This window comes from Mytilus californianus, unplaced genomic scaffold (assembly GCF_021869535.1).
Source record: "Mytilus californianus isolate M0D057914Y unplaced genomic scaffold, xbMytCali1.0.p SCAF_10, whole genome shotgun sequence".
NCBI classification, from domain to species: Eukaryota; Metazoa; Mollusca; class Bivalvia; order Mytilida; family Mytilidae; genus Mytilus; species Mytilus californianus.
The window spans coordinates 19898372-19910992 of record NW_026262582.1 but is presented as its reverse complement, the minus strand read 5'-3'; the positions used below and the strand labels follow the sequence as shown (position 1 = coordinate 19910992).

Genomic DNA, 12621 nt, shown 5'->3' with positions numbered 1-12621 from the left:
AAAAGTTAAGATTTTTTGTAATGTTAAATTCTCTCTTATTATAAGTAATAGGATAACTATATTTGGTATGTGCGTACCTTGCAAGGTCCTCATGCCTGTCAGACAGTTTTCACTTGACCTCGACCTCATTTCATGGATCAGTGAACAAGGTTAAGTTTTGGTGGTCAAGTCCATATCTCAGATACTGTAAGCAATAGGTCTAGTATATTTGGTGTATGGAAGGACTGTAAGGTGTACATGTCCAACTGGCAGGTGTCATCTGACCTTGACCTCATTTTCATGGTTCAGTGGTTATTGTAAAGTTTTTGTGTTTAGGTCTGTTTTTCTTATACTGTATGCAATAGGTCTACTATATTTGGTGTATGGAATAATTGTAAGGTGTACATATCTAGCTGGCAGATGTCACCTGACCTTGACCTCATTTTCATGGTTCAGTGGTCAAAGTTAAGTTTTTGAGTTTTGGTCTATTTTTCTAATACTATATGCAATAGTTCAACTATATTTGGTGTATGGAAATATTTTATGATCTATATGTCAGTCACGCAGGTTTTATTTGACCTTGACCTCATTTTCAAGGTTCATTGCTCAGTGTTAAGTTTTTGTGTTTTGGTCTGTTTTTCTTAAACTATAAGCAATAGGTCAGCTATATTTGTTGTATGGAAGAATTGTTAGCTGTACATGCCTGCCTAGCATGGTTCATCTGACCTTGACCTCATTTTCATGGTTCATTGGTCAATGTTTAGTTTACTTGGTTAATGTTAAGTTTATGTGACAGTTGTAATAAAGCTTTATATTTAGGACTATCAACATAATATCAATGATTAGTAAAGAAGGCGAGACATTTCAGCGTGTGCACTCTTGTTTTTTTTATTACTCTAAAATTATATCATCATTTGTATAACACTACTCTTTGTATGTTTAATCTTCCAATAAATATTTACACACTTTTCTCAGAATGTACTTTAAGAATGGGTTCATATTTGGTCAGCAGCTTGAACAGAGATGAGTTGAATTGTCGTGAATGTATTGACACTTTTTGTCTGTCGGCCACTTGCTAGTTTACTGATACCGGTACTTTGAATTACAAGTGTGTGTATGCCTAGCACAACAACATGTGCATTCTTGTTTTAGTCAAGATTTATTGTGGGATGTAAACATCCATCTACCCAGCCATCTTATTTTTTTAAGATCTCTAGTTGGATCCGTTTCTGAGGACTTTATGCTGTTATACTTCCAATAAAGTGTCAATAACATGTCTGTTGTTTTATTCTTCAAATAAAAGTGCTAAAGACCTGTATGATAGTGATAATCAGTAGTATAATTCAAATATTTATATTTTTTCAGCTGTCCAGGAGGATCCAGTACAAAGACCATTTGCACCGCTGGGACGTACAATCCTGATCCTAGCAAATCAGCTTCATCTGACTGTTTAGTAAGTACATGTTTTAACCCCTGATAAACCATATGGAAATTTATTCTCAGTTGCCTCTACTACTGTGGATTTATTATTTTTTTATTTTTGTGAGTACTAATGTTTAAGGATTGAGGAAAAAATTGTATTTTCAGGGATTATTGATTTTGTTGTTATGCCATAGCTTACTAGACTTTTGGAAATGTATACTTCCATGAATATTTAAATTATTGATATATCTATACCCTTGAAATTCACAAAAGTGTGTACTCAAAGAATGAAAATGAGTCCACTGCATTAATATTATTAGCTCCTTTTTATACGACCGCAAAAATTGAAAATTTTTTGGTCGTATATTGGTATGACGTTGGCGTCTTTGTCGTCGTCGTCGTCCAGCGTTGTCCGAAGACACATTGGTTTTCGCACTCTAACTTTAGTTTAAGTGAATGGATCTCCATGAAATTTTACCATAAGGTTCAATACCACGAAAGGAAGGTTGGGATTGATTTTGGGGGTTATGGTACCAACAGTTAAGGAATTAGGGGCCAAAAAGGGGCCAAAAATAAGCATTTTTGTAACTTCCAGACAATAACTTGTGTGTAAGTGTATGGATCTCTCTGACATTGTACCACAAGGTTCCATATCACAAAGGGAGGCTGTAATTGATTTTGGGGGTAATTGCCTCAAAATTTTAGGAATTAGGGGCCAAAAAAGGGGCAAAAAACAAGCATTTTTCTAGTTTCATGACAATAACTTGTGTGTAAGTGTTTGGATATTTCTGAAATTGTACTACAAGGTTCCATATCACAAAGGGAAAGCTGGAATTGAGTTTGTGGGTAATTGCCCGAAACGTTTAGGAATAGGGGGCCAAAAAGGGGCCAAAAATAAGCATTTTTCTAGTTTCCAGACAATAACTTGTGTTCAAGTGTATGGATCTCTCTGAAATTGTACTGCAAGGTACCATACCACAAAGGGAAGGCTGGGATTGAGTTTGGGGGTGATGAATCATAAGGGGGTTCAAAAAATTTGGGGGGGGGATTTTTTTCTTTTCTTTTTTTTTCTTTTTTTCCTTTTTTTTTTCTTTTAAAATTTTCCATTTTAAGTTGGTTATTTCTGATTAATATTTAAAAGCAAATAATAATGATATGGTAGGAGATACACACCAAACAGGATGTGTAAATTATTATATAATAAGTATTGTGCAATAGCAAGAAATTTTCAATTGCACAGTATTGCACAATAGCAAGAAATCTTCAATTGCACAGTATTGCGCAATAGCAAGAAATCTTCAATTGCACAGTATTGCGCAATAGCAAGAAATATCCAATAGCACAATATTGCGCAATAGCAAGAAATTGTCAATTGTACAGTATTGCACAATAGCAAGAAATATTCAATTGCACAGTATTGTGCAAAAGAAGATACTTCGTATAAATTGCTTATTTCTTGATCAATTTCAATGGGGTTTTATTCTTGAATTCTTGGGGTTCTTTAATATGCTGAATCTAACCGTGTATTAAGTTTTTGGATTTTGGGCCCCGTTTTTAAATTGGTCCACATTGAGGTCCAAAGGGTCCAAAATTTAACTTTGTTTGATTTCATCAAAAATTGAATTATTGGGGTTCTTTGATATGCCGAATCTAACCATGTATTTAGATTCTTAATTTTTGGTTCCGTTTTCAAATTGGTCTACATTAAGGTCAAAAGGGTCCAAAATTAAACTTAGTTTGATTTTAACAAAAATTGAATTTTTAGGGTTCTTTGATATGCTGAATCTAAACATGTATTTAGATTTTTGATTATGGGCCCAGTTTTCAAGTTAGTCCAAATCGGGGTCCAAAATTAAACTTTGTTTGATTTCAACAAAAATTGAATATATGGGGTTCTTTGATATGCTGAATCTAACCATGTATTTAGATTTTTGATTTTTGGGCCCCGTTATCAACTTTGTCCACATTGAGGTCAAAAGGGTCCAAAATTAAACTTTGTTTGATTTCATCAAAAATTGAATTCTTGGGGTTCTTTGATATGCTGAATCTAACCATGTATTTAGATTTTTTATTTGTGGACCCGCTATCAAATTGGTTCATATTGAGGTCAAAAGGGTCCAAAATTAAACTTTGTTTGATTTCATCAAAAATTGAATTATTGGGGTTCTTTGATATGCCAAATCTAACCGTGTATTTAGATTTTTAATTTTGGGTCCCGTGTTTAAATTGGTCTACATTAAGGTCCAAAGGGTCCAAAATTAAACTTAGTTTGATTTTAACAAAAATTGAATTCTTGGGGTTCTTTGATATGCTGAATCTAAACATGTGTTTAGATTTTTGATTATGGGCCCAGTTTTCAAGTTGGTCCAAGTTGGGGTCCAAAATTAAACTTTGTTTGATTTCAACAAAAATTGAATATATGAGGTTCTTTGATATGCTGAATCTAAACATGTATTTAGATTTTAGATTTTTGGCCCAGTTTTCAAGTTGGTCCAAATTGGGGTCCAAAATTAAACTTTGTTTGATTTCAACAAAAATTGAATATATGGGGTTCTTTGATATGCTGAATCTTACCATGTATTTAGATTTTTTATTTGTGGGCCCGCTATCAAATTGGTTCATATTGAGGTTAAAAGGGTCCAAAACTAAACTTTGTTTGATTTCATCAAAAATTGAACTATTGGGGTTCTTTGATATGCCAAATCTAACCGTGTTTTTAGATTTTTAATTTTGGGTCCCGTTTTTTAAATTGGTCTACATTTAGGTCCAAAGGGTCCAAAATTAAACTTAGTTTGATTTTAACAAAAATTGAATTCTTGGGGTACTTTGATATGCTGAATCTAAACATGTGTTTAGATTTTTGATTATGGGACCAGTTTTCAAGTTTGTCCAAGTTGGGGTCCAAAATTAAACTTTGTTTGATTTCAACAAAAATTGAATATATGGGGTTCTTTGATATGCTGAATCTAACCATGTATTTTGATTTTGGACATTGGACCATAATAGGTAAATTAAAAAAAATTCTTAAAAGTTCTTAGACCACATTCTTTCTGTGTCAGAAACCTATGCTGTGTCAAATATTTAATCACAATCCAAATTCAGAGCTGTATCAAGCTTAAATGTTGTGTCCATACTTGCCCCAACTGTTCAGGGTTCGACCTCTGCGGTCGTATCAAGCTGCGCCCAGCGAAGCATTTTATTTCCAACTTAGTTCAGGATAGTCTTTATCTCTGCACTGAGAATCCATGTGAATAAAAAAAACCAGCTAACAGGCAACACACAAAACTGAGTACCAAGCTACTTAAAGTTGCTTCCTAATCTATTCCAAGTCTGAATTAAAAAAAGATATGGAGATTAACAATAGTGTAAGCAACAAATCCAAAAGTCAACATCTAGAGGTCAGCTTATGACCTTCAGAAAGACTGGATAACTAAAACATTTATAATTGGTCCTCTATAAATTTTGACAACAATAGTTTCACTGTATATTTGGCAGGAAGAACTATTAATTTAAAAGCTGAGCTTTGTTTTCTTAATTTTTTTTTAAATCACTGTAAATTCAGAAATTTTTGCAATGTTTTTTGTACTATTGAAAAAAATTGCCAGAGATAGGTTTCACAAATATAAAATATAAAAATTCAATAGCATTATTTGTATGCTGTATTTCCCTAAATCGTAAAAGTTAATCTGACATTTTTTCCATTGTTCTTCAATTGTTAAAATCAATGCATGCAAAAAATTCTGAATTGACAGTACTGGGTGAACATATTTTAAAATTTACTTGGTATTTATTTTGTCACTACATGCTATGGTGATTTTTAGAAATGTTTTTTGTAACCCATAGAATTGTGCAGCTGGAGAATACAGTAGTGCAGGTGCCACCGCATGCATCTCTTGTCCAAAAGGCAAATACTGTCCATCAGCAGGTACAGGTACCCCCACTTCCTGTGCTGCTGGGACTTATTCTTTAGGAGGAGAGGACAGCTGTACAGATTGTCCAATAGGAAGTTACTGTGTAGCAACAGATGAAGGACCAAGAGCTTGTGCAGCAGGAGAACATACAGCCAGCTCAAGTAAGTATACAAATTCTACTCCTTTAATTTCTTAGATGATATCTTTCACAGGGAGTCTGATATAAAGAAAATTCCTTGGCAGTGTTAGAGCTTGTATTTGAAAAGGGTGAGGTGCTATAATATATATACAGAAAACTGGGAGCTTACTGTAAATTCAGAAATTATTGCGATGTTTTTATTATTGCGAAAAATGCGACAGGGTTTTAATCGCAATAATTCAAACTCGCATTTTGAAACTTTTTTATATGAATTAAACAGGATTTTTCTCAATATCGCAAACATTAAAATCGCATTTTAGTCTAAAATGACAAAATCGCAATAATAAATGCACGCAATAATTTCTGAATTTACAGTATCTAAAAAAGGCTTTTTAGGGCATAAACTGCATTGGAAAAACAAAAGGATCACATTGGATAGATAAGCAGAAAGATACGTTTGTTCAAATATGGTCTATTAAAGGCAATTTTTCTTTGAAAGCTATCATTTTTCAAGTTTGAAATTAAATTGCATTAAGTATGTTTTTGTTTCTTTGTTATATAGATCAACAGTCATGTTCCCAGTGTCCAGCAGGTCACCGTTGTCCAAATCAAGGAGCAGCAGTTGCCTGTCCTGCAGGTTTCTATAGCAATGCTGGTGATGGGGCATGCTCAGCCTGTGCCCCTGGAACATATATAGGCTCAACAGGTAACTATTCGACTGAGAAACAGATTCATATAACTATTTCAATGAAAACAAAGGTTGCAGCTTGATCATTGAAAACATTTAGAAGTAAATTTCTGTAAAGTTGTATGATCCTCCACCAGTCAAAGCAAAGTTTGAGGAAAATTTGTTACTTTTGATTTTATGCCATTACTTAAAAAATATTGCAATTTTTTTTATTATACAGATTATACAGATTTTTTCCCATTCTTGCATTTCCCATTACCATTCTCAATTTTATTACTGATAATCTTTTTTTATGATAACCCATGCAATATGAAGTAAGGGAGGTATAATGTTTTTGTACCATCTGTCTGTCATCACTCTGTTGTTGCCATGCTAGCTCCTTTATTATAAGCCTGTTGACGGGACATATTATGGTATACCGCTGTCTGTCCGTCCATCCGTCCTCAACATGTCAGACAGTAACTCAAAAACGCTTTCACCAAATTTTATGAAACTTTGGTAAATTGTTTATATCTATTGATGTAATCTCCCTTTCGATTTATATAAAGTTTAGATTTTATGTTTCCGAGTTCTGTTTTTAATAAAAAATGCGGTATTTTTCCACTTTTCTGACTATAACTCAAAAATGCTTTGAACAATTTTCATGAAACTTTGTTGAATTGTTTATATATTTTGACATAAGTTCCCTTCCGATTCTTTTAAAATTTCTGATTTTGAGTTTTGAAGTATTTGGACATTATTCATAAAAAAGGGGGGATTTTCAGTATTTCTGACAATAACTCAAAAATGCTTTTAGCAGTTATCATGAAACTTTAGTGACTTGTTTATATCTTTTGAAATGACCTCCCTTTTGTTTTTTTATAAATTTCTGATATGACATTGCAGAGTTATGGAACTTCATTAGTTGAAAAATGGTCGAAAATTGTCCAGTTGGCTGGGCATATCATGCGCTCATGGCATGGCTCTTTATTTTTTGTCAGATCCTCTTTGAATTTTAATGAAGATTTCAACTTGTGTGATTATCAGAAAAATCTTAAATGCGAGAGCATTCTTTTTGGAGGGTGCCTTTTAGAAATATCCCATATTGCTCACTAAAGGTTTCTTTATTTTCTTTCAGGATCTAGTACTTGTGACACATGCCCAGAAGGAAAAAAATGTGAGAATGCCACATCAACACCAACAGATTGTGATCCTGGCTATGTGGCTGCAGCGGGATCTTCCACATGTACACTATGTGCTAACAGTATGTATTCCTTGTTATCTCCCTTAGTCAAGATACTTATACACTAATCCTGGATGGTCAAGAGACCCATACATTGGCCCTGGATGTATAGACCAATCTGTAGTTGGTTTTTATGAATGAGTTACATCGGTTGACATAAGGTCAATTGGCATAAATGATGCATTGAACAATCAGTTCTTACTGTGACATTACTGTTGATTCATTTATTCGTGGTATACCAATTTTCGTGGGTTTCGTGGGTCACAGCAAACCACGAATTTAAGAATTCAACGAAGAATAATCCCGAGAAATGTGTATGGAGTCGGATGTTTATTTCCGGTTATGTCATGCAGTTCTAGTATAGGGTTGACTAGCGATAAACATTGTAACATAACACTTGTTTTTATTGAAAGAAGATACAAGTATTCTAATTAAATCAACAATTAATATATCGAATATCAGTGATAATTATTAAAATTTGATTAAAACTGTTCATGGAAAATAACTGCAAGTTGTTAATTACCGTGTCATAGTTTGGTTTACTGGTGATTAAAAATCAATAGGATTAAGTACGGGGATAATGCCCGTAGGTAATATTGTTTATGACAGGAACATTTTATTTTCACACCTTTTACTTATATGACTGTTTATTATATCGTGATTAGGGAACTGAGTTTTCAATCATAGAATTTTGAATGCCTTATAAAATTACGAAAAGAATCTATAAATTGTAAAACAAACAATAATTAGTTGTCTCTGTCCATTATTGTAATAGAAGTTTTCAATGAACACTTTAACCTAGAATGACCAAGCGAGGATTTTGATAATTCAAAACTCTTTCAATGAATTCCTTCTTTTTTGTTTGTTTTATTATTGATCAAACCAAGGAGGTTATATGATCTTCAAAATCAAAAAGAAATGCACGAATTACGTATCTGTTTTTTTTTGTTTTTTTTGTAATCAGCGATCCACGAATTTACGTTTACCACGAAACGTCTTTTTTTCTCTATCCACGAAAATTGATACCCACGAAAATAAATGAATCCACAGTATTACATTAGCATTGTGAAAGTTGTCTATTGCTAGATCAATTATTTGTTAATAATTATTCGCTGTTATGCTTTTTTGCATCATAAATTATCAGAAAATCCAGACCATTTATTGTGCAAAGAGAAAATAAATCTTTGAATTTTTTTTTAGTTTATAAAGAATTATTTCAAAAAGAAACAATCTACCAGCAAAACCCTCAGAAAGTAAAAAAAAATTCTTGAGGCTTCTTGATTTTAACTTATATTTAAAAGTTTTAGCAAAGGGATACATCACCGATTTTACTTATGTTTTAATTTGAATATTTTTCTCTTTGCAGATGAAGTAGCGAGTACCACCCAGGCGATATGTGAACCATGTCCTGCTGGTAAAGCATGCACAAATCCAACGTAAGAATATATAATCTTTTACCTTTTCTTGGCCTGGTTACCACAGGGCAGGGCTTCCAAAATGGTTGAATTGTCCGGACAAGTCTGGTAAATTATATAATGACTTGTTGTGCCGAGGCTGAAACGGACATTTTAACATAGTTCAGAAAAAAATTTTAAGTTTTTGCGATCTTTTTGACCTGACCTTTTGTCTTAAACAGCCACACATTTCCGGTCATAAAAGTGACATGATGAAAAATTACTATCAAAACAAACCCTACTTTAATACATTCTCATTACCATCAAGGTTAAATAGTTCTCTGACAGCTGAAATTTACCTGTTGAAGTGTTCAGACGACAGGTAAACTATTTTGTACCGGACATTGATCGATCTATTAAAAGTTATTTTCTTAAATATCAGTGGTTTGCATCTTATGATTTTAGTCAACAAGATTTAGATTATCAGAAAACGAATATAAATATGATTTGATGACAATTTAAAAAGGTAGTAATAAAGGTTTTAAGGGAAAAATCGTCAGAACCACGTTGTTTGAACTAGTACACTCGTGCGCAGGTGTGAGATTTAGGTATTCATGCGAATTTTCAAAAATGCTAAAAATATCATTGATACCTTTATCTAATGTTCATTTCGAGTATTTTCCTGAAGAAATAACGGGAAAAGAGCTACTTAAACTCAATTGTGCTTTGTAAACGTACAGGTATTCTACGTATCTGTCTCTGGTCCATTTTTACCATTGTCAAGTCAACATCCGGTATTATGAAAATGTATTTTTTAAAACCGAAAGTGAAGTAATTTTGCACAAATAAAGAGTCTAAGGCAGATATTAGTACGCTGATGTTGCACACTTTGATTGGTGCACTGTCAATTTAACAGTTAATGCAAGAACATCAAATTTATATAAAAATCAATTTAATATCGTTTTTGTGTCAATCATAATTTATATGTTGCTCAACTGATTACTATGGTTGCCTTTTGTTACGTAGTCTTAAGGGATTAAAATCGGGATGAGACCAAAAAAAATGTCCTGCTGGTTCAAATATTTTTTGGAAGCCCTGCGGGTCACAATTGATGACGAGTTAGGTAAATATTTTAATTCATTTCTGTTAGATCTTTTCTTATGGATTTTATAATTTTCTGGTGTGTGGACAGTGCATTAATTTAACGAAATAAAACTATCAAAGTAAAGATTTTCATTTCAGTAATTGATTTACTTACAGAAATACCCCAGTAGATTGTAACCCAGGAGAATATGCACTTCAAGGAGATGCTGCATGTACTACATGTCCTGCAGGAAGTTATTGTGCCACAACAACAGCCGCTGCTGTACTTTGCCCTGCAAGTGAGCATTTATTAATTTATTACGTTTATTTATTACATTTAAAGAAAAGAGATGTGAGGTATGCACCATTAAGAGGGAACCCCCAGGGAATTTTAGAAAAGACATTTAGAAGGCAACATACTGGTCTTTCACAATACTGTATATTCAGAAATTATTGCATGCACTTATTATTGCAATTTTTGAAGAATTGACAAAAATGCGAGATTAATTATTGCGATTTACGAAATATCTGCATAAAGATATATATATATCAGATATCAGAATGCATGTTCTTATTATTGCGATACTGATCCAGTCGCATTATTCACAATAATAAAAACCTCGCAATAATTTCTGAATTTACAGTAGACAAATGTTCATACGATATATACTGTAAATTCAGAAATTAATGCATGCATTTATTATGTGAATAAATGCTACTGGTGAAAATGCAAGATTTAACTATAAATGTGATTGCAACAATTTTGTGAAGGAAAATTACTACTGAAATTCTGAATGTGAGTTTTTGTTATTGCTTACCTGATACCTGTCGCAAAAACACAGCAATAATTTCTGGATACAGTTTCAAGCCTGAAAATACACAAGCCTTGGTAACTTACAACTCTTGTTAGCATTGTGTGTATGTTGCATTGAGTGCTAACCAAAACAAATCATGACAAAACTGTGAATAATTCAATAGAGTCTGCAAAAAACCTGACATAAACAAAAAATGCTTTAAAGTTGACAAATGTTTTGGTATTAAATGACATAGAACATTATTAGGCAAGGTGATGGCACATTTTCTACAGAAAATACCTCTCAAACCAATGACTTTGAAATCTAGTAATTTTTGTTTCTCCCCTAAACAAGAATCATTTTGGAGTAAGGGCAACGATTCAGCTCAGAGTCACAGGTTTACATTGATATCTTGATAGGTAAAATATCTGACTCAGCGTGTCCTTCCAGTAAAAATCACAGTTCATTTTAAATCACATTAACATCTTTTTTACCTGATATTAAAGTTGTATCATTGCCACTGGAGTTTAAACACCATTTCATTTTTGTCATCATCTAAAACAAAAACACCCTAGGCTTTTCCTGCAGTAAATTGAAATTTCCAGATATTAAATTCTATATATGTTATCTCCCTTTTCAGATCAGTATTCAGCAGCAGGAGCAATGTCCTGTACAGATTGTCCAGCAGGATATAAATGTGACACAGCTGCATCAGTACCAGTTAAATGTGCACTGGGAGAGTACAGTGCTGCTGCTTGTAAGTAGGAATATATACACACACAATCTCAATTTTTTTATGACTCCGCCGTAGGCGACGGGATCATTAAGTGTTACCCTTGACCGTCAGTGCTTCGATCTTTCTGTCTTTCCATCCTTCCATCTTTCCGTTCATCCTAATTACATGGATAGCTTGAGCGGGGCATTCATGTCCTCAGACCCATTCTTCTTTTATTTTGCATAACACATACTGGTAATCTTCTGATGGTATGCTCAAGTTCAAAATGGTTCATAGTATGCTTAAGTTCAAAATTGGTCAAGTTCAAAAGCTTTCATGGTATGCTAAAATACAGATGATTTCATGGTATGCTCTACTTCAATGCTTTCATGGAATGTTCTACTTAAAAAACCTTTCTTGGTATTCTAAAGTGCAAAACATTTCAAAGCCAAGGTCAAAAATTGTTAGAAGAGAAAATAAAAAATGTTTCCAATAAAGCTAGACTTAGGCAGTGTTGTTGGCAGCTGTGTCATCATCAGCAGCAGCAGCATCAATAATTTTGAGATTAGGTCAGTTTAAGAGGAACCACTAAAGATAAATCAATGATATTTGATATACTGTTGTATAAACATTAGGACGTTTCATTTCCATGGGGATTATTTGGCTTCCCTCCCTCAGTCATGGTCTATTGACTTTAAAACAATTGCTTGGTTTAAATATTTAAGTTTGTAATTAGGTCAGTTTAAGGGGAACCACTAATAAGAAAGCAATGATATTTGGTATGCAGTTGTATAAGCATTGGCACATATTATTTCCAATTATTGTCATGGTCCATTGACTTCGAAACTTTTGCATAGTTTACATGTTAAAGCTTGAAACGTGAAATCAATTCCCCTATATATAGCTAGTTACAGAACATTACATTATTATTCAATTAAAAATTACATTTTATATTGTTCTGTTTACAGCAATGGTCTGTACCACTTGTACTGCTGGGAAGTACTGCCCTGATGAAGCTGCTGCTGAAACAGATTGCCCTGATGGATTTTATGCTCCCGCTGGTCAAGCCACATGTACTGCATGTGAACCCGGGAAGGAATGTTCAGATAAAACTCAGTCTACAGATTGTGCTGCTGGGACATACTCACTTGGATTACAAACCAGTTGTACAGCAGCAGATGCTGGTAGGTTTAACATTGATCATCGGATTTATAAATACTTTCGTCAAACTCTAAAATCATTGAAAATATTGCAGGGATCACACAGGCTATTTG

The 12621-nt window shown here is 33.4% G+C and overlaps 1 protein-coding gene across 4 annotated transcripts in view; it reads left to right on the top strand.

Annotated features, from left to right (window-relative positions):
• LOC127717736 (uncharacterized) overlaps nucleotides 1-12621 on the top strand; it is a 154804-nt gene that overhangs the window by 24787 nt on the left and 117396 nt on the right. For all 4 annotated transcript variants that reach the window (XM_052223505.1, XM_052223506.1, XM_052223504.1 and 1 more), the window contains exons 3-10: nucleotides 1345-1432; nucleotides 5245-5473; nucleotides 6014-6157; nucleotides 7257-7382; nucleotides 8728-8797; nucleotides 10016-10137; nucleotides 11273-11389; nucleotides 12316-12531. In XM_052223505.1, the coding sequence (XP_052079465.1) occupies nucleotides 1345-1432; nucleotides 5245-5473; nucleotides 6014-6157; nucleotides 7257-7382; nucleotides 8728-8797; nucleotides 10016-10137; nucleotides 11273-11389; nucleotides 12316-12531 (1112 nt within the window). The remainder of the gene's footprint in view (nucleotides 1-1344; nucleotides 1433-5244; nucleotides 5474-6013; nucleotides 6158-7256; nucleotides 7383-8727; nucleotides 8798-10015; nucleotides 10138-11272; nucleotides 11390-12315; nucleotides 12532-12621) is intronic.